Genomic DNA, 22,809 nt, shown 5'->3' with positions numbered 1-22,809 from the left:
GTCGCCCAGTGCCCTTTTAAGGCAAGAGACATGTAAGACGTTGTGGACACGACTTTTCTCCGGGAGGCTTAAACTATATGCGACTTGGCTGATCTTTTTATTGATTTGATATGGTCCATAGAACTTCGGTGCCAATTTATTTTTTCCTTTTTGTTTCAAGGACAACTGTTTGTATGGCTGGAGCTTGACAAATACCCATTCTTCGACTTCAAATTCTCTTTCGGTTCTGTTTCGGTCCGCTTGTTGCTTCATACGGTTCCTTGCATTATTCAAGTTTTCTTTTAGGGTTTGGACAATTTTTTGGGTTTCTTCTAGTTGGCTTTTAACAGTAGGTAGATTTGTCTGGAAGGAAGCTAGATCCTTCCATTTTGGGGGTTCATATGCATACAAAGCTTGGAATGGAGTCATTTTTGCTGACGTATGACAAGTAGAATTATCCCACCATTCAACGAGATGCAACCACTAAGACCATTTATTTTGTTTTTTTGTAGCATAACAACGTAGGTAGGCTTCCAAACATTTATTGACAACCTTTGTTTGTCCATCTGTTTGAGGGTGATAAGCGAAACTCATATTTAGGTAGGTTCCTATGTGGTTGAACAATTCCCTCCAGAAATTACCCTTGAATTTGGCATCTCTATCACTCACAATGACTTTCAGAAAACCGTGTAATTTATATATATTTTTGCAAAATATTTCAGCGAATTGTTTAGCTGAGTGTGATTTCTTTATTGCCATAAAGTGAGCATATTTGGTGACTTTGTCGACCACTACGAAAATCTTATCCTTTCCTTTAGATACAGGTAATCCCTCAATAAATTCCATTGATATTTCTTCCCATTTCTAATTCAGAATGTTTAAGGGGTGAAGTAATCCAGGTGTCATTATATTTTCACTTTTATTTCTTTGACATGTGTCGCATTCTGCTACATACTTCTGAATATCGCGACTCATCCCTTCCAAAAGAATGATTGACGTGCATTGTAGTAAGTTTTAAAGAATCCTACATGTCCGGCTGACAACGAATCATGTGACTCCTTGAGTATCTTGGATTTAAACTCGGAATTTGAATTCAAATAGATTCTTCCTTTGTACCATAGAATGTTGTTCTTCCATTCAAATTTTGAGTTGTCTAGAAGGTTATTGATTATCGCACTTATTTTTGGATCCTTAGCATACTCACTTTGAATCTCATTAAGCCATTCAGGAACAACAACCGAGACTGCAAGTAATGTTGGTTCTTCGTCCTTCCTCGATAGGGAATCTGCTACTACATTGTCTTTTCCCCTTTTATGTAGTATCTCCATGTCAAAGGCAACAATTTTTTCAATCCATTTTTGTTGTTCTTCAGAAAGTGTTTTTTGTTGCAGGAGGTGCTGGAGACTGTTATGGTCTGTTCAAATGGAGAACTCACTTCCCAAAAGATATTGCCTCCACTTAGCTAGTGCATGCATAATAGCGAGCATTTCCTTGTTGTAAGTGGACTTAAGACGTTCTCTTTTATTGAGCTTCCTGCTTTCAAAAGCTATTGGATGCCCTTCTTGCATTAACACTGTGCCTATACCGAATCCGGAAGCATCACACTCGATGATAAATGGTTTAGAGAAAACTGGAGTTGCCAATACCAGTGCATTCGACATAACTTCCTTCAATTCTTCAAAACATCTTCCTACTTCCTCATCCCATTGAAATGAATTCTTCTTTAAAAGGTTTGTCAGAGGTGCAGTTATATGTGCATAATTTTTAATAAATATTCGGTAATATCCCGTCAATCCTAAGAACCCTCTTAGCTTGGATATATTAACTGGTTTGTCCCACTCCTTTATAGCTTTGATTTTATTAGGGTCCACTTTTATGCCTTCATGAGATATGATGTGTCCAAGATATTCTACTTCTTCCTTTCCAAAGGTGCATTTGGATTTTTTTGCTTAGAACTGATGCTCTTTTAGTAGTGTAAGAACTTTATCCAAATGTTGTAGGTGCTCCTTCCAAGTTTTACTGTAAACTAAAATATCATCAAAGAATACTAATACAAACTTCCTAAGATATGGACGGAATAATTCGTTCATAGTGGCTTGGAATGTTGCTGGTGCATTGGTTAACCCGAATGGCATTACTTTAAATTCATAGTGGTATATCTTCCAACCTGATTCTGATTTGATAATAACCTGACCTTAAGTCCAAATTTGAGAAGTATTTTGCGCCATGTAATTCATCCAACATTTCGTCGATAAAGGGGATTGGGAATTTGTTTCTAATTGTTATTTTGTTTAATCCTCTATAATCAATGCATAGCCTTGAGCAGCATACAAAATCTTACTTTTCGAGATGATCCCACACCTTAAAAGGTCTTGGAATAATCTCTCAATTTCCGTCTTTTGGTGATGTGGATATCGATATGGCTTGATGTTGACGGGGTCTGACCCTGCTTTGACTTCTATTGTATGCTCAATTTCCCTATTAGGAGGCATTTTCATAGGCAGGTCTTGAAATACCTTTTCATGCTTCTGAATTAGATCTTGTATCTCTGGTGACTCTTCGTTGATCATGTTTGCAGATAACATTTTTAATTGGTGACATTGTACTACGTAAGTTGTTGCTCCTTTTTGCATCATCTTCATCATCTGAGATGATGATACAATTTGATTCTCTGGTGCTTGGAATCCATATAACTTGTACCTCTGCCCTTCCCAATTAAAGCTTATGAACTGTACTTGATGGTTGGAAGAATAAGTGCCTAGAGTTCGTAGCCATTGGATACCTAAGACCACATCTACTCCACCTAATGGTACAGTGTAGAACAAGGATTCTAAATTAAAGTCTTGCATTTGCAATTTGACCTTATGGCATTTCCCTACCTTTTCAATCTTCTTACCATCACCTTCATGTTGGGTAAGGGAAATGAGAAAATGTTGAGTCTCTTTGCCATGACTGCATCTAAAAATTTGTGGGTGCTATCAGAGTCAATAAGAACCACTGCATTGTTCTTCTTTATATGTCCTTTCAATTTTAGGGTCTGGGGTTGTGATATACCTGTCATAGGTGATAGTGACACTTGCGGAATATTTCCGTCATCTAATTCTGGAGAGAATTCTGGGGCATCCTCTGTTTCTTCTATGTCTGAATCATCACTGTTTGAATCATCAGTTGCTTCACACTTATATAGGTTCTTTGATTATTTTCCTTTTGCACACCTATGTTTAGGGTCCCACTTCTCGCCACATCGTTTGCATTTGCCTTCTTTTATCCCTTGTATTTCTATGTTAGATTTTTCGCCTTCATGACGATGTGGTGGAACATATCTTGTATTATCCATATCCACAGACTGGGGCATTCTTCGTCTCGAATATACTTTTTCCGGTTTTGACCACAGTATCTCTTCAAATTTCTTTTTAGCAGCTTTTTGCTTTTTGTCTTGCTACTTCTATTGACGTGATGTCATGAAGCTCAAGTTCTACTCGTAGATGAGTTTTAAGTCCAGAGATGTATGATTGAATTAGACGAGATTCTGATAACCCAGGTACTCATGTTGCTAAGGTCTCCCATTCTCGAGTGTACTCATCCACATTTCCTTTTTGTCGCAATTTGATGAGTGTTGAAAAGAACTCTTCTTCCTTTACACCTTAGAATCTTTTAAAGAATGCATCCTTAAATTTTCTCCAACTGATGGCGATTGTCGTCTTCTTCCACCACATGTACCAATTATATGCTTCTCCTTCCATTTTCATGGAAGCGTGTCTAATCTTTTCATCATCATTGTCGATGTCGTAAATCTCTAAGTATTCTTCTGCCTTATTCAACCACGCAACGCTGCATTTTTCATTCCCATCGAATTTGGGCAGCTCGATTTTCGCCTTTCGCTGATACGTTGCTAACGGTGGAGCGAAAAGAGGGCATTGATTGGTGAATGTATCCCAGAGCTGCTTATTTGAAAAAATCGTGTTACTATTTCCTTGATGGTGCGTGTTACTATAACTCTATAATATATAGTTATTAAAGCAATGTGTGTTGAACGGACAATACAATAGGGTGGTGTGCTGGACGGACGGACGTGGCGAAAGGCAATACGTGGATGGCAGCGAAGAAGCATAGGTAGATGGTGGTGAAGACAGGTGTGGTGAGAGATAGGGAGATGACGTTGACAGGGTGCGACAAAGGACGTGGCAGACAAACTTGGAACGATGCCGATAGCGGATAGCAGGGACGGATGGTGGAACGGACAAGGCTGCGGAGGTGTAGCAGGGCGAACAATGCAACAAAAGAACAAACCGAGATAGTGGTCGAGGGCAAGGAGCCGACAGTATTGCGAAATGCGTGAGGCAATGAGACGACAATACCAGAGGTTTCGCGGTGGCAGTGGCTGTGGATAGGAGCGGTCACAATAGTGGAACCAAGCCTTAGGAATGTCGAACAAGCTTCAGGAGTGCCGAACGCGGCTTTGATACCAGATGGAACACACGCACTTAACAATTGATAGCCATGATAAATATTTATTAATAAATGAATGATGATTTACACGCTGAGAGGCATAGGCTTAAACACAGCCCTATGTGCCTATTGGTGAATGGGCATGATCTTTGATCATGCCCTAATTGACTAATTTGTTTACAAGATACTAAATTGTTATATAGCAGGATCCTTCTCATCAAAATCACCCTCTAAGCTATAAAATAAGATAGAAAAATCTTAACATGCCAATCAATGATTTTGCTTGAGTGAAGCGTACGTTTTTACTAGTGCCATGAATAATTGAGTGGAGTGTGCACTTTTACTAGGGTCGTGAAGGAGGAGCTCAACAGTGAATGCCACCAACATCAAGGTACATAGAGGGCTTGGTGATCTTGAAAAAATGTTATTTCCTTACCCTCATATATCAAAGAATGTAGTAGAAAGTTTCTATCTCACCAATCCTAAAATCCTCAAAACTGTTAACTCTGTTGGATTTTGAGTGGGATCGGAAATTCTACTTTCTCCGTATGACATCCAATGAGGTCAAAACCACTCTCAAACAACCTGAGTCAATTAATGCTAATGTTAAAAATTTAAGTAAAAGGATGAAAATGAAATTTTATTTCAAGAATTTAATATTACTATTAACTACTAGGGTATTCATCTCATGAGATGAACAATGGGGAATGAAAACAATAGATTTCCCCTTGTTTGCTTGGTGGAATAGTCAAAGTATCCTCACAACTCAATCCCCTAACTCATTTTTTAAAAATTACGGTCAAAAGAAAAAAATTGGTAATAAGTTGAAATTGAGAGAAACAAGGCGATAGTTTCAAAATTATTGCGATAATTACCTAAATCATTGTGATAATTTCAAAAGGGAAACTTATTGTGATAATCACTGCAGATATTATCACTGAGGTTGGTTTTGGTGTTATTATTGAGATAATTCCGATAATATCGCGATAAGTGCAACACTCGTTTAATGGCTCATCAATGAAGAAAACTCGGCATGATCAGAAGATTGAATACCAAAGCTTGGGCTACAATGTTGATGACGAGGTTGGAGAATACAGTTTACAGTCTGAAGGGCACCATGCTCGTCCAATCTGCTATCTGTTCCATCCAAAGTGCTGCATAGCCAAGAAAAACAAAAAATAATTAAAGAATTAAAAGAGAAAAAGGCAAATATGTGACAAAGGGAACCATAAATGGGAACACTGCCAGCAAAAGACAAAGCTGAAGAGTTGGGAATGCCTGGCCTTCCAACAGCTCACAGCAACGTAATCCAGCGTTCAAACTCCTTTGCAGCATTGGAGAAGGGGCATTTTCAGAAAGAAGAGAGGGATTGCACCACAAATTTTCTGATTTTGTAATCTTAGTGCTGCAGAGAGCCAAAACAAAATTGTAATTCTGCAAATCGCTGAGAAGGCAGGCCTGTGCAAATCCATTTAATGCTAGTTTCTTCATTTGGGTTTCCAAGGTAAAATTCTGTTTACTCTATGATTCATTGCCATGGAATGGAATTTTTATGTATTCTTTTTCTGTTTGTTGGTATATTGGTTTAAAGGATTACTTGAGCATTGAAATCATTGAATGAAAATTGTATTAACAAGTAGCTTCAATGCTGGTTTCTTTCACTACAAAATCACTTTGCTTGGATCACTGATTGGTACCCACTAGGTGTTGATGTAATGATGGACTCACTGTGAGCTCACACACATTGCCAATTCCATGGTTTGCACCCCAAACTAGCCAGTTAATGCTGCCAAGTTTTCCTCTATACAATCAATTATTTACAGCACATTGTCACATTGGATTCACTTTAATTTATTTGCCGATCGCTTAGCTACAGATAAAAACCCTTTGATCAGATTGCCATGTGATCAATTGCTTAGTCAACCTCTAGCTACAGCAATGTAATTGAACTGGGTACTCTGTGTGGATCTTTGGGATACCACCTACAGCTACCCCCGTGTCTTGTTCAAGCCACAAATAGTTATACTTTCCTTAAGACTCTGCGTTTGAGTAAAGCACCTACAGCCATCGTGTGGCCTGCTCCAATCTCCCAGTGTTTGATAAGCAGAATTTGTATTTTGTCTGATGCTTGTAGCCATATATTTATCAAGATGTGTGTGTGTTAATTCACCCCTGGTTGTAGCCAGTGTGGCAGAGACAGATGCTTGCACATTGCTTAAACATATGGGAATGAATGAACAGAGGATTGGTTATTGAGTGCTGTGTGGATATATTCAAATAGCCGGGTATACATAAAAGTTCTCGCCTTTCAACTGACAAAGGAGGTATATTAATTATGATTTTCAGAATTCAAGTTTGAGCTGACAAAGGGGGGAATATTAATTATGATTGTTGAAACTTGAAGCTTGACAGTCATAATTAATATTCTTCCCTTTGTCAGCTGAAACGTGAGAACTTAGAAGTCATGTCAAAGGGATCCAAGCTTGAGCATTGAGTCTTCTTTCCTTCAATAGCTCTTTCATCACTATATCTGGTGTTTTGGTTGAACACTAATCATTTAAAATTCATCAATGCACTCCCCCCTTTCATCACTATATCTGGTGTTTTGGTTGAACACTAATCATTTAAACTTGATCAATGTATTCCCCCCATGAGGTGCCAGGGAGTTCTATTTTGCTTCATCAATGTACTCCCTCCTTGCAGTGAAAGCGAGTGTCTTTCTCATTTCTTTTGTGTACTCTGCCCCACCCCTTAAGGTGCAACGGACTACAGAGCAATGTTGTGAAAAGCGCGAGCGGGATTAAATCGGCGCGGGGAACGAATTGGAAAAAATCGAAAAAATCGGGAAAAAATCGTTTGGTACAAAAATATTCATTTTTTTTCAATTTTTTTAATATCTAAACCATCTACAACATAAAATAAATACATTGACACATAAATATGATAAAAAAACTAATATATAAGATGTTTAATATCATTTCTAGCGCTACAATCACACATAACATTGAATCATGTCCTGAATAATAAGTCCTGACTCCTGAGTCCCAACTCATCCTCAAAATATCAACAAAAAATATGATAATGTATCTCATCATGTCATAATGTCATATACAATAAAATGAGGTCTAATCCTATTGATTTCCTCTGCCCCTCTTGCGAGAAAATGCCACAGCTTTCCCTTTCCCTCTAGATGTAGATGCTGGTGCCTGTGCTGGTGGAGATGGCAGTGGAGTCTGATGTGCTCTAGAAGCTGAAGAACTAGAAGTAGGAGCTATAGGAGGTAGACCACGTCCTCTACTGGTGGCAGGGGTAGCCCGAGCAGGTGGTGTCACCTGGAAACATTACAATCTCCCAATCCTGAAATCTTGAAAAACTAATAAGTCTGCTGGACTTTAAATGAAATCTAAAATTCTAATTTCTCCATATGAAATCCAATGAGGCTGGAACCACTCTCAAACATCCTGAGTCATTTCATGGTAATGTTAAAAATTTAAGTAAAAGGATGAAAATGAAGATTAAGGAGAATGTCACTTTTACTTTAAGAATTTAACATTACCATGAATAGCATATCCATACTAGGGCCTAGACTTGATCATTAAGCTGCCCCACTCAAAAATTATTTGTTTCTTTCAAAAAAAATTGCATGAAAAAACCCAAATGACCAAATGAAAAACCAAATTTTTTTTTATAAAATCGTGCTGTCCCGGCAACCCCGCACTTTTTTCGGAAAAAATCGGCAAAAAAATAGCCAATTTTTTCGTGTAAAAAGCACGACTAAATCGGCGCGAGGAAAAAAGCGCGATTTAATCGCGCTTTTCAAAACACTGCTACAGAGTACCATTTTGGAGTCATGGATGAGAACCCTTCATTGCCCTTTTGAAGATCAAGGATTTTTGTGTGCCTTATTTAGATTACAGCCTTTAATCTCCTTTTCTGTTAGTAAAGATGTAGCAGAGTAGCCAGTTCCGATCACAGAAAGATGTAGAAACTAGAAACCCCACAAATTTCCCATCAAGATGAAGCTCTTCATAACCTACATATGCAATTAAATGTTTGAATGATGAAGTCACAATGATTTAATAGGAAAATGCCATGATTTATTACTGAGTTACCATTAAGGTTTTTATTGAACAAGATTCAACCTTGCAACCAAAGTGAGCCAAGGCAAAGTTCTATTCAATGAGACCAGAAGATGGTAAAACCCCAAAGGAGGAACAACATGCCCATGCAATGAGAGATATACACAGGAACCTTCTGTGTTGTCAAAGGAACCAAAGCAAAATACACAACCAAAGGTTACCAAGGTCAATAAAAGACCCGAGTTCTCTCACCTTCCCTCACTCAAATGAAAATGAAGCCAAGATAAAAAATGGAACAAAACTAAAATTAAACATATCTAAAGCTAAAACTAAAAGCTAAGTTAAATAAGTTCAAAATTATTAAAAAAAAAGTCTAACTCTAACTCCTAACCATATTAAACAAAAATGAAAATCGAAACTTTTTATTTTTTTATATTCTTTCTAACTAAAAATGCAATAAAACTAAAATCAAATAAAACTAAACTAATATCTAATCTAAAGTCTAACAAAAATAAAAAGGGAACTTTTTCAACCTTTTTTTTTTAATCAAAATTTAAACTTTAAATAAGTCTGAAATAGAAAAAATGAACCAAAACATTAAAACTAAAACCTAAATAAAATTAAAAAAATCAAAACTGAAAGAAACTGTTTATGCTTTTTATACTTTTATAATTTTTATGATTTTTATATTTTTTATGATTTTAAAATTTAAAATTTAAAAAAAGAAAACTTAAACAAAACTGAAGGAAATCGATCTAGAACCAAACTTTAATTCTAAAATCTAATGCTAATTTCAATGAGCTCACACTTGAATCGAAATTAAATAAAAACAAAAATTTAACCAACGCCTATGAAAAACCCCTAATTCTTATCCACGTCGTATATTTTCAGTGATTTTTGCATTGTCTGTGGGCAGATGCAAGTCTGCGGAGGTTTGATGGTAATATTTGCGTGAGGGGCTATGAAAAACCAGCGTGCAGGTGATGCATGGCTGAAGGTGTGAAAGGAACACGCAAAGGTTTGGAGAAGCGGATGGGCGTACACAAAAGAATCCACTTTTACTTTGCTTTTGTTGTTTGCAGGCACGATGAGGCTTGACGGCGGCTGAATGATTGGCTGACGGAGAAGCTATGTAAAAAAAATGTGTGTGTAGAGGAGAGAAAATAGCGGGGAGAGCTGTGGCACCAAGTTGCCAGTTTGCTTTGTAAGTTGAAGGGCGTGGACAGTGTGTAGCTGAGTGGATACAACCGCTAATATGGGCAGAAATGATGGACGCAGATCTTTGAATCTGAACGCACAGGAAAACAACTGCGTGGTTCAGTGAGAGAGCAGCTGATAGCGTGGAAAGGAGACGCAGGCTTTAAAAAAAATGTGGCTGTGATTGCTGATACGATTTTTGGACTGATTTTTTTTTTGGACTACGATTTGTATCCACAGGGCAGCTTTGAATGACAGTGCCTTTTGTAGGATTTAAAGATGGATTCGAGTGAGGCAGCAGCAAAAGAGGCCTGCGTGAAAATGATTGGAGCTTCAGATCTGAAACCTTCAATAATATTTTCAGAACTTTAGATTTGCTATGAAATGCTTTAGAAAAAACTCTCATGCAACTCAGAAATAAACTCTAAATGATAAACCCAGAATCAAAACTGGTTGGGCTCTACAAGAGAGTGCTTTGCGGGAGTTGGCTGGTTCAGCCGAGAACTTCCCCAAACGCCCACTAATTTTCTTAATAAGGGTTTCTTGCACAACTCACTTCAACCATCAATAAAGAGAGAAAAAACAGTACTAGATCCCAGATGCAATGGAGATACCTGCCATTATTTCAGAAATTCTAATACCATTCAAACCCTAGTAAGTGAACAAGATACCTGTGTTCAACAATACTCTACATCAAGCTATTACTAATGGCTGAAAATAAAATAGCTCACAACACTTTCAGGAGAGTAACACCAGCAAGATTTCAACCCCAAAGTCTTTCTTTATTTGCACAAAAAAAGTTTACAAGAGAGCTTTCTTCAGCACAAGACTCACAGATCGAATGATCTCAAATGACCCCTAGCACCCTATTTAAAGGAAAAATTCCCAATGGCTAGTTCGAGTGATCCATGTCAAAATGATCTTGACCATCGATAAGGATCAAGATTTCTCTTAATCTCATCCGTCGAATTAATGCATTAAAAAATTGAAATTCTGCATTTATTTACTCAAAAATATTATTATTTTATTATTTTCAAGTTTTTATTTTATTTTATTATTTATTTTATTTTCTTTTTATTTTTATTTATTTATTTATTATTATTATTATTATTGTTTTATCTTTTCAATTTTTTAATTTTTAATTTATTTTTAAATGGATCCTCGAACTTAGCCTTTGGAAAAATCACCTAGGACATAGGACTTATGAGGGGATTAAAACATTTTCTAACCCTCAAGACATTTTACATCATGACTTTTACAATTTTACATCTCAAGGGGGAAAACCCATTTGACATAGACCCTCATAAACCACCCAGTTCTGCGACACAACTATAATCTAGCAGATTAACACACTAGGATTTCTTTAAGATTCTAATGACAAAATTCATTTCGGCTTTGGGGTTAGGCTGAAAAAAAACTTTGCCGATCATGGATCGGTGAGACAAAAAGCCTTCCGAAACATAGATTATCACTAGAAAATTAGGTCCACCTAGGCAATTTACATACATGACTCATATCTTCTAAGATTATTTACAATTCACACATGCAGACTGGGTTTACAACATAATATAATCAAATCGACGATGACTATCGAATGGCACGGACACATCGCTGGAGCGCTATCCCTTTCGTGAAGAAAAGGGGGTGTACTTGCTATGGGAAGTTGACACGTAGTGGTCAACATCTGGCTCTACTTGGGGACACGTTGCTGCACTGCAGGAATGTGAGAATCCAGAATCTGCATCCACGCAACACACAACAGAAATAAGTAGCGTCCATTCAAAAATCATCATATAACATTTAAGCACATGAAAGATAGAAGCTCTTCATTTATTAACAAGGAAAGTAAATCTAATCCTAAATCAGAAATAAAATGCTGAAATAACAAGGAGTAGGGTTAGAAATACAATACAAAGGATGCCCTATGGCATCATATATCATCTTTGAAGAACAGCTTGAGCATTTGGCCATTCGCAGGTAGATCAAGTGGTTCGCCATCCAATCTGCTCAAGTGGAATGAGTTTGGTCCAGCTATGTCTCGAATGATGTACGGTCCCAGCCACAAACTGTCAAACTTCTTATGTTTTCCTGGTTTTTCATTCTTGCGGTCCCAAAGCAATACCATATCTCCCACCTGCAAAGATCTAGATCGAGAGAATTTATCAAAGCTTTTCTTAATGTTAGATTGATTTTTACATATAGTATCAAAGGCTGTCCTACGAGCTTCATCTAATTCCACAATCTGATCTATTCTATTCTGAACAACATCTTTATTCGCAAAAAAATTCTGAAGGAGCTGATAAGCTGGCAATTTCAGGTGCACAGGTAAGGTTACATCCAAGCCATAAACTAATTCAAAGGGAGATTTACCAGTAGCTTTCTTCTTAGTGATTCTATCTGCCCATAAAGCATACTTGATTTTGCTATCCCATGATCTCTTATTATCTCCTACTATCTTCCTGATAATTGTTATGAGATTCTTGTTACTTGATTCGGCCAGACCATTACCCTGAGGATAGTAATTTGACGAATGAGATAAGATAATGCCATACTTGAAACAAAAAGATGAAAACTCTGAGGAACTAAAGGCTTTGGCATTGTCAGTAGTGATCTTAGTAAGGACACCAAATCTAGTAATGATGTTATTTTCAATGAAATCCATAATAACCTTTTCAGTGGCATTCTTAGCAGGAATGGCCTCAACCCATTTAGTGAAATAATTCGTAGCAGTCAAAATCCATGAGTAGCCATTGCTAGAATTTTCATGGAACTTCCCTATGAAGTCCAGACCCCAATGCTGAAAAGGTGCCTCTACAATGACAGGTTGTAGGGGCAGGGCAGCAAGCTTCTGTTTCCCAGTGAATAGTTGACAGGCTTGACAAGCTCTAACAAACTTGTGCACATCAGAAAAAATTGAAGGCCAATAATAACCAGCTCTCAGGATTTTGTGGGCAGTAGTTCTAGCAGCATAATGACCACCACAAAATCCTGAATGAAACTCAGAGATTAATTTCTTGGACTCAACGTCATCAACACACCTAAGCACTATGCCCTCAGGATTTCTCCATCCAAGGCCATCCTTCATAAGGCAATACTTAGTGGCTTTTAGTCTAAGAGCCCTTCTCTTATGAGCAGCTAAATGTTTAGGACATGCAAGATTCATCAAGTAATAAACTATGTCCTGGTACCACTCATGCTCTCCTAATCTTTGCAACTCAGGCGAAGATAGATCGCTAAGACAAAATAAACCAAGAGTCTTTTCGTTACCTTCAGTCAACATTTGAGCCAAACCTTGGCCTTTGACTAGCTTGGTGGGTCTGATCTCTAAATCATATTCTTGTATTTTAGTAACCCACTTAGCGCGAGTCCCTAAGCAATCAGTATGAGTTAATATATCTTTAACAGCAGAATGTGGGACGAAAGCAATGATTTTAGAATAACCCACATAAGTTTTGAAGTGCTTAAGAGACTTGACTAAGGCATAAGCTTGCTTTTCCATGGTATTGTACTTCAACTCAGAATTTTGAAGCGCTCTACTCATGAAAGCAATAGGCTGTTCATGACCATCTTTATTCTTTTGTAATAGGACACCAGCAATGGTATCTTCAGAAGCGAAAGAAAAAATCATGAAATCCTTGGAATAATCGGGACTAACTAAGACAGGAGCTTTTGCAATAGCACATTTGATTTATTGAAAAGCCTTTTTGCTGTCTTCTTGCCAAACAAATTTTGCATCTTTTTTAAGAAGACTTTGAATAGGCTTACCTATTTCTACGTAATTTGGAATAAACCTTCTAAGAAAATTTGTCTTTCCAAGGAAAGACTGAAGGGATTTAAGATTATGAGGAAGGGAACCTTTTGGATTGCTTCAATTCTTTCAGGATCAATATTGATTCCATCCTTAGAAATGATATGGTGAAGTAATTTCCCTTCTGTTACTCCAAAAACAGACTTAGCTGGATTCAAAGAAATCCTGTATTCTCTACATCTATCGAAAACCTGCCTAAGATGATTTACATGACTGATACCATCTTTAGAAAAAACAGTAAGATCATCTTGGTAAATCTCAATAAATTTCCCGATTAACCCCTTGAAGGCATAATCCATAGCCCTTTGGAATGTAGCCCCAGCGTTGGTTAATCCAAATGGCATTCTGATGTATTCAAAGGTACCCCATGGCGTGGTGAATGTGGTTTTATGACAATCTTCCTTTTTAACCCATACCTGATTGTACCCAGAAAAACCATCTAGCAACGACATCATTCCAGAACCGGTTACTCTTTGCAACAAAGTCTCCATGTTTGGCAAAGGGTAATTATCTTTCTTGCATGCTAGATTAAGGTTTCGAAAATCGACACAAAGCCTTATCGTACCATTCTTTTTCCTAACAATCACCAGATTTGAACACCATGTCGAATGCCTGGTTTCAGAGATAATTCTTGCTGCAAGCATTTTCGCAAGCTCTTTCTGAACCAAAGGGGCTAATTTAGGTTTAGTTTTCCTAAGTTTCTGGCGAAAGGGTTTAGCGTTTTCATCTTTTAAGGGGATAGTATGTTCCATGACATCTTCCCTATAGCCCTTTAATTCATCATAAGAAAAAGCTAAAACATCTCGATATTCGCGAAGTAAATTAGTTAACTTTTTTCTTTCCTCCACACTAGTACCTTTACCAATTTTAACAATCTTTGGGTTTTCAGAAGTACCAATGTTTATCTCGAGATATTCACCTGGGTCCATCTTATTTTCTTCCCTCAACTTCGTGGCATCATGTCGATCAAAATGTTGCTCTAAGGCAACCACATTCCTAGGAGTAGGATTTATGATATGCTCATGTTTTAAAGATCCATCCTTCTCAGAATCTATCCGGAAATCCTCAAACTCATCCAAACTATTAAGAAAGCGAATGACTTGTTTTTCATCATTAAAGACTTGCCAATGCTCTGAATTATCTGGAACAGGTGGTCTAAATATTACTTCCATTTTGATCTTATCCTTAATTAGCTCATCAGATAACTGGAAAGTAGTAGCGGCTACGGCAAGTTCATCTGCCAAACTATTTTGCTCTCTTGGGATAGCTTTGAGGTCAAGGGCATCAAAGTGCTCCATAGTATCCCACACAGCGTTTCGATAATTTCTTAATCTTTGATTTTTACATGTGAATTTATTCTTAAGCTGCATGATAATTAAATTAGAATCCCCCTTAATGCTAAGCAACTTAATCTTCAAAGATTTTGCCAATTCAAGACCCAACAATATAGCCTCATATTCAGCGACATTGTTGGTTGCTTCAAATTCTAATCGATAGGCAAACTTGAAAATGTGATCAAGGGGAGATTTAAGCACTATTCCAGCACCTTTACCATGCCTAGACGATGCACCATCGAAGTACATGTACCAAACTCTATCATTGAGATCCTTAATCTTATCATCGGGAGGAATTATGAAATTAGACATGATGGCATAGTTCCCAATGTCAGATTGCTCTTTGATTATCTCGTTGTGAGGTCTCTTAGGATCTTCGACATGAAATTTTCTTTCGGGCTCTCTATTTAGTCTTACAAAACCATCACCCCTAGGAGAAGGAATCATAGCATATGACCAATTCATTTGAATACTTCCTCCTAGATCAGAGGCCCACTTTCTGGATAAAAGCATACCCCAGGCATTAGGCACATCCACAACAACAATATCCATGAAAATCATGATGTCTGGGTAAACTGATAGATGAACTTGCAAATCTTTGATCAAACCATGCACTTCAATTTTCTTAGAATCCATGGCACATATGTTATAGTAGGGTCTAGAAACTCTTAAGTTAAGCTGTTCCATGACCCTTTTAGTCATTACACAAGCTGATGCACCAGAATCCAACATGCAATTATTCAATTTATATCCATTAACTAACAAGGTGATAAAGAAAGGCTGGTGATCTTTGTTATTTGCATCTAAGCTCTACAAATATATGGGAGCATCATGATAGTCAACTTCCTGAATCTTCTATTGAGAAGTATTTATTTGAGGACCTTTGATAGCTTTTAGTAACTTATCTCTTTGGGAAGGGATTTTAGCAATCTCGGAGACAAGAACCTAGATTTTTGCATTGTTAAACCAACTTCCCAAATCAACATCTAATCCAGAGTTTAAACCAGGGTTAAAAGTTCGAGGGGGAATTTGATTCCCACTTAGATCTTTATCCCTTCTTTGATAGGTCAAACCTTTATCTCTAGCAATTTCCAAGATTTGCTCGGGAGAGGGTTTTTCACTATATAACCTAGCCAAAATGTCATCTTCATTTTCAAGGTTGGTTATTTATACTAAAAGCTGATGAAGGATTCATAACATCACGACTATTTTCCTTGACCTCTATCCAATCATCCATAGACAAAGGAAACTTGCTACCTACTACATTTATTTGATCTCCTGCCCCAAACATTCCATTATCCAAGATTCTTCTAACAATGGGGCAAGTGGCCTCTTCATGAAGAGCATCACAAACCTGACAATAAGGAGGAGCATTATCAACCAAATTAGTTATCAGATTAGGAGGTCTTTGCTCACTAGACTGACCCTTCTTTTGCCAACTGTTATTTCTGTTATTATTATTTCGAGGTTGGAAGTTTTGCGTTTGTGCTCTGTCCATTTGGACCAACCTATTCTGCAAAGTGGTTATCTCCTTATTATGATTAATTTCCATGGTTTCAATCTTTTGGAGCAATTTGAGAACAAGTTCGCTTTCAGGTTCTTGAACTGCTTTTCCTTTAGGTTCTTTTAGTTTCGTAGGAACCCTACGAAACCTGGGATCTCAGACTTCCCAGAGGCTGCCTTGTCCTTTTCAAGCTCTATAGCTAAATTCTGGCAATCTCTATAATCATTAAGTCTAGCACGCCTTAATTCATAAGATGGCTCAGGACTAAAGGCATCAATGTAAAAATCTCGAAGAGATTTTTCGGTAGGTTTATAGTCTTGAGGTAATTCTCTAACAATACCATTAAACCTTTTATTAAATTCTTCAACAGTTTCATTCTCTCTCTTTTTTATTATGCTGATAGCTTTTACAAGGTGTCTTCCCTCTTTCTTATCTCCATACTTTTCTTTAAAGGAATCAATGATTGACTGTAAGGAATCAAATGAATTCTGAGGCTTTTCAGTAAACCATTCATGAGCATCGCCCCCCAAGGTTAAAATAAAAAGAGTCATTCTAACATCCTCATGATCGAAATCAGGAGACCTTGCATACTTGGCCATCCATATACTAAAATCTCTCAGATGCGAATTTGCACTAATCGCATTATCTCCCTGAAAGCTAGGCAACTTATCTATCCCAAGTGATGGAAGAGCATTGGGGTACCCTGGAATATTAGAAAAATTGCAAGGGGCATACATATCCATGATGTCGTGCCCAAGTGGACTAGTAAAAAGCAAATGGATATCAGAGAGGGCTTCTTGTCCGAGGTTAACAAGAAGTGTACGAGAAGAGAGTTTGTGTAATCGTACCCTGAGAGCCCTTTCAGGATCAGGAGCAGGATTGCACAGACTGCTTGGATGTCTTCTAGTATACACTCTTGTAGATAATATGTGAAGTGGAGTCGCCACCCGGACAAGAAGTGAAACACAAAAAGCTTGAAATGAAAGGACCAAGGACAGGAAAAACTCTATCCTCGGCAACGGCGCCAAAAAATGTTGTCGCACAGATTGTCACGACAACGCTCAGACCGGGGGCTGTCACCCTGATCCCCGATCTCTCCGTTTAAGCCTGTCTCCCGCGGCTAAGGGGGGTAGACCCTATAGGAAAATGGATGACCAACTGTGAACCAGTTGGGTTGGGAGACACGAAGGGAAACCAGAACTAAATTGATTTTATTAAATTAATAGACCAGTGCCTGATTAAACGATTATTTATCAAATGTTGCAGAGATATGAACTCATTAACAATCGTTTTACCATCAAACAACAAAGATTAACTTTTACCACATGCGAGATAATCAATAAATGCTTAATGGCTTAATGATACTCCAGCAATTAAAATTTCGAAAGTTAAAGTGCTTTAAACAACCATGTAAGATGCTTGCCAGAGATTACATTCATGTAGTTAATCTTCGAATGAACATTTAAGCATGTTAAAAAATGATAAACATTAATTCCCACATCAAAATTTTAGCCTCAGCAGAAAAGATAAAACATAACAAATTTCTGAGCCAAGACTCAAACTGGCAAAAACTTTCTCAAAAAATATTTTTATATTTTTTCAAATAAAACAAAAATCTAAATAAATAAAACTTAAATCTAAAGAAAATTCTAAACTATAATTTTTTTTTTTTTTTTTGTTAAAGTTAAAAAAAAAGTTTAAATCTAAATGACAAGAAAACAAAACAAAACTAGAAAAATTAAGCTTTTTTATTTTTTTAGATCTAACTTCAAACAAAATTAATTCTAAACTAAATTAAATCAAAAAATCTAAATTAAGAAGAAAAAAAAAAAAAAAAAACCACCCTTTTTTATGCTTTTTATTATATTTTGGATTTATTTTAAAATCAAAATAAAAAATGGAACAAAACTAAAATTAAATATATCTAAAGCTAAAACTAAAAGCTAAGTTAAATAAGTTCAAAATTAATTAAAAAAAAAAGTCTAACTCTGACTCCTAACCATATTAAACAAAAATGAAAATCGAAACTTTTTATTTTTTTATATTCTTTCTAACTAAAAATGCAATAAAACTAAACTAATATCTAATCTAAAGTCTAAGAAAAATAAAAGGGAACTTTTTCAACCTTTTATGATTTTTTAAAATTTTTTTTTATAATCAAAATTTAAACTTTAAATAAGTCTGAAATAGAAAAAATGAACCAAAACATTAAAACTAAAACCTAAATAAAATTAAGAAAAATCTAAACTGAAAGAAACTGTTTATGCTTTTTATACTTTTATAATTTTTATGATTTTTATATTTTTTATGATTTTAAAATTTAAAATTTAAGAAAAGAAAACTTAAACAAAACTGAAGGAAATCGATCTAGAACCAAACTTTAATTCTAAAATCTAATGCTAATTTAAATGAGCTCACACTTGAATCGAAATTAAATAAAAACAAAAATTTAACCAACGCCTATGAAAAACCCTTAATCCTTACCCACGTCGTATATTTTCAGTGATTTCTGTGTTGTCTGTGGGCAGATGCAAGTCTGCGGAGGTTTGACGGTAATATTTGAGTGAGGGGCTATGAAAAACCAGCGTGCAGGTGATGCGTGGCTGAAGGTGTGAAAGGAACACGCAAAGGTTTGGAGAAGCGGATGGGCGTACACAAAAGAATCCACGTTTACTTTGCTTTTGTTGTTTGCAGGCCCGATGAGGCTTGACGGCGGCTGAATGACTGGACGAGGGAGAAGCTGTGTAAAAAAAATGTGCGTGTAGAGGAGAGAAAACAGCGGGGAGAGTTGTGGCACCACATTGCCAATTTGCTTTGTAAGTTGAAGGGCGTGGACAGCGTGTAGCTAAGTGGATACAACCGCTAAGATGGGCAGAAATGATGGACACAGGTCTTTGAATCTGAATGCACAGGCAAACAACTGCGTGGTTCAATGAGAGAGCAGCTGATAGCATGGAATGGAGACGCAGGCTTTAAAAAAAATGCAGCTGTGATTGCTGATATGATTTTTGGACTGCGATTTGTATCCACAGGGAAGCTTTGAATGACAGTGCCTTTTGCAGGATTAAAAGATGGATTCGAGTGAGGCAGCAACAAAAGAGGCCTGCGTGAAAATGATTGGAGCTTCAGATCTGCAACCTTCAATAATATTTTCAGAACTTCAGATTTGCTATGAAATGCTTTAGAAAAAACTCTCATGCAACTCAGAAATAAACTCTAAATGATAAACCCAGAATCAAAACTGGTTGGGCTCTACAAGAGAGTGCTTTGTGGGAGTTGGCTGGTTCAGCCGAGAACTTCCCCAAACGCCCACTGATTTTCTCAATAAGGGTTTCCTACACAACTCACTTCAACCATCAATAAAGAGAGAAGAAACAGTACTAGATCCCAGATGCAATGGAGATACCTGCCATTATTTCAGAAATTCTAATACCATTCAAACCCTAGTAAGTGAACAAGATACCTGTGTTCAACAATACTCTACATCAAGCTATTACTAATGGCTAAAAATAAAATTATGTAGAAAATAAAATAGCTCACAGCACTTTCAGGAGAGTAACACCAGCAAGATTTCAATCCCAAAGTCTTTCTTTATTTGCACCAGAAAAAGTTTACAAGAGAGCTTTCTTCAGCGCAAGACTCACAGATCGAATGATCTCAAATGACCCATAGGACCCTATTTAAAGGAAAAATTCCCAACGGCTAGTTCGAGTGATCCATGTCAAAATGATCTTGACCCTCGATAAGGATAAAGATTTCTCTTAATCTCATCCGTCGAATTAATGCATTAAAAAATTGAAATTCTGCATTTATTTACTCAAAAATATTATTATTTTATTATTTTCAAGTTTTTATTTTTATTTTCAAGTTTTTATTTTTATTTTTATTTTTATTTTTATTCCCTTGGGCGAGTCACAACTGTAATGTTCCTAAACAGGAATTTAAGTGATATTTCAAATAAACAAACAGTGCAGCAACATAAAATTAAAAACATGTATCAAACACCCATGAAACACTGTAAAAGTAGAACTGTTAAGCCATATATTATGAAATATGAGAGCATGAGTACAATATATGAATGAAGTGGTGCACCTGGGCTTATCTCAAGGACAAGTTGGACCAAACCCAGGTGATGGAATAGCTGGAAAGATGGTTGTTCAGTTGCTGCACCACTATGCACTGCGCTGTCTCAGAAACCTGTTGTTCTGTTGATTTCGACCTGCTGGAATGTGCCCAAAAAACACCCAGAAAATTATGTCCTTTCAGCCTTAGACTTCCTGGACAAAACCTAGAAAAACACAAAAGGGAATTTCTCTGATTTTGACTTTGGAATTTCGACCTCTTGGGAGCCCCTCTCCGGCAATTGCTGCCAAATTCGACCTGCATGGAACAACCTGCAAATCCTCCTGGAAACACCCCTCAAATGCTGCTTTCACCTGTAGTAGCTAATCCCTTGGTCCTTGGAAGGCCCTTGGCCCTAATGGCTGCTCACCTAAGCCCCACGAATTTGCTGCCAGAGGCCACTGTAAAGTCCCTCTGCCCAGAAATGCGTATTGTTGTGTGTACTGACTGGCTGGCTGCAAAACTATGAGAAAATACCCTCAACCCTCTACCTTCCTTGCTCCCGAAACTCCTAGTAAGTTAGGGACCTCCTGGCTGGCTCAATCCTCTTCTGTGTATTTCTGGCTGCCCAGAAAGTACGCAGTCCCTTCCTCTGTGTGGTTGGATGAACTGTGAATCGATGCTGAAACTCCTGCAACCTCTGTGGAACAGCCTCCCTAGGGCGGGCACAGATAGTCCCCCGAAGTAGAGGTTGAATCTTCCCTACGGAAGACTCGTGGCTAAACAGCCAGTAGACTCGCTAAGCAACAAAGCATACAAGAGTAAGTTTGTTTGTCAAATAATCAGAATCCTACAAAATGAGAGCTCCATCCTCTTTTATCACTTTGGACCCCCTTAGCCTCTTGTGGGCCCCTCCTTCCACTAGTTCGAATTCCCTCCAATGCATTCCTTGGCCAAGTTCGAATTATGCATGTGGTGGCCCCCACATTCCACTAGCTGCCAGAAATAAATCGAATTGCCTATAGTTCCTAAGTTCTGCGTGTGGGGTCCTCCTCCTAAGCTAAAATTGATGCCAAAATTGTGTTGTTGCACCTCGTGACTAATTCATTTGAGAAGGGACATGACAATCCTCCCCTCCCAAATGTTGCTTGCCCTCAAGCAACCTCAAAGCCGGGTGCTCTAGTATGTGCTCACCCTCCCAAGTGGCATCTTCATCTGGCAAGTTCTTCCAGCGCACCAAGAACTCCCTGATGGTTCTGCTCCTCAGTCTTCTCTCCCTGCTTTCCAGTATGGCCTCTGGTTCCAGCACCAAATGGCCCTCATCATCCAATGGGGGTAGATCAGCTGTTGCGGTCACCTGTTGTCCCAACACCTTCTTCAGGCATGAGACATGAAATATGTTATGGATCCTGCTCCTCGGAGGCAGCGCTAGCTCATAGGCCACCTCCCCAACCCACCTAGTCACCTGGTAGGGCCCATAGAAGCGTCGTTGTATCTTCTCGGTCCCCTTCGTTTCAACGTAGACTATTTGTAAGGCAGCAACTAGAGGTACACTAGGTCCCCCTCCTCAAAGTGCCTCTCTACCCTGTGTCGATCTGCATATAGTTTTCGCTGATTTTGGGCTGCCGCTATATTATCCTTGAGAGCTTTGAGGATATCTTGGCTCTCTTGGACCCAGTCTTTGGCCTGTGGGGTTTGGTTGTCTCCGAAAATAACATCAACAAAAGTTAGAACATCATAACCATAGAGGGCACGAAAAGGAGTCATACCGATAAACATGTGGTGCGTGGTGTTGTAGCAAAACTTTCCCAAGTGCAACCACCGAATCCACGTCCTCTGCTGACCTATCACATAGTTCCTCAGGTACCCCTCCAACCACTGGTTGACCCTCTCTGTCTGGCCGTCCGTCTGAGGGTGGTAACTGCTGCTAGGAGTAAGCTCTGTCCTAACCAACCTGAAAAGCTCCTGCCAAAAGCCACCCATGAATCTATTGTCTCTGTCGCTAACAATGTTCTTGGGGAGTCCATGTAGTCTGAAAACCTCCCAGAAGAACAACTTGACAACCTGGGCAGCTGTGAATCTAGTGGGGATGGCGAAGAAGCGGGCAAATTTGGTCAGCCTGTTGACCACCACATATATGCAATCCTTCCCCTCTATTGTGGGGAGCCTTGTGATGAAATCCATCGAGATATTTTCCCATTTCCCCTCTGGAATGGGAAGTGGTTGTAATAGCTCTGTAGGGTGAGTCAGCTCCCCCTTGTTTCGCTGGCAGGCCTCACACTCCCTTATGTGATACAGTACGTCCTCCTTGAGACCTTTCCACGTGAACCTCTCCTAAACAACCATGTAAGTCTTCTGAAACCCTTGGTGTCTCGACAATGGTGAATCGTGACCTGC

At 38.0% G+C, this 22,809-nt stretch overlaps 1 protein-coding gene across 3 annotated transcripts in view; it reads right to left on the bottom strand.

Annotated features, from left to right (window-relative positions):
* The window catches only part of LOC149205374 (uncharacterized), a 469,574-nt gene that overhangs the window by 5,350 nt on the left and 441,415 nt on the right, over positions 1-22,809 (bottom strand). The window contains exon 9 of one of the 3 annotated variants that reach the window (XM_089395025.1): positions 5,482-5,582. The exons of the other annotated variants lie outside the window; for them this stretch is intronic. Coding sequence (XP_089251151.1) covers positions 5,482-5,582 — 101 coding nt within the window. The remainder of the gene's footprint in view (positions 1-5,481; positions 5,583-22,809) is intronic. 3 annotated transcript variants of the gene reach the window in all.

Source organism: Pinus tabuliformis, chromosome 1_2 (genome assembly GCF_031772625.1).
Source record: "Pinus tabuliformis cultivar Carrire ecotype Pingquan chromosome 1_2, CPIR1, whole genome shotgun sequence".
Taxonomy (NCBI): domain Eukaryota; kingdom Viridiplantae; phylum Streptophyta; class Pinopsida; order Pinales; family Pinaceae; genus Pinus; species Pinus tabuliformis.
The sequence above is the reverse complement of the archived record's forward strand: the minus strand, read 5'-3'. Positions and strand labels throughout refer to the sequence as shown.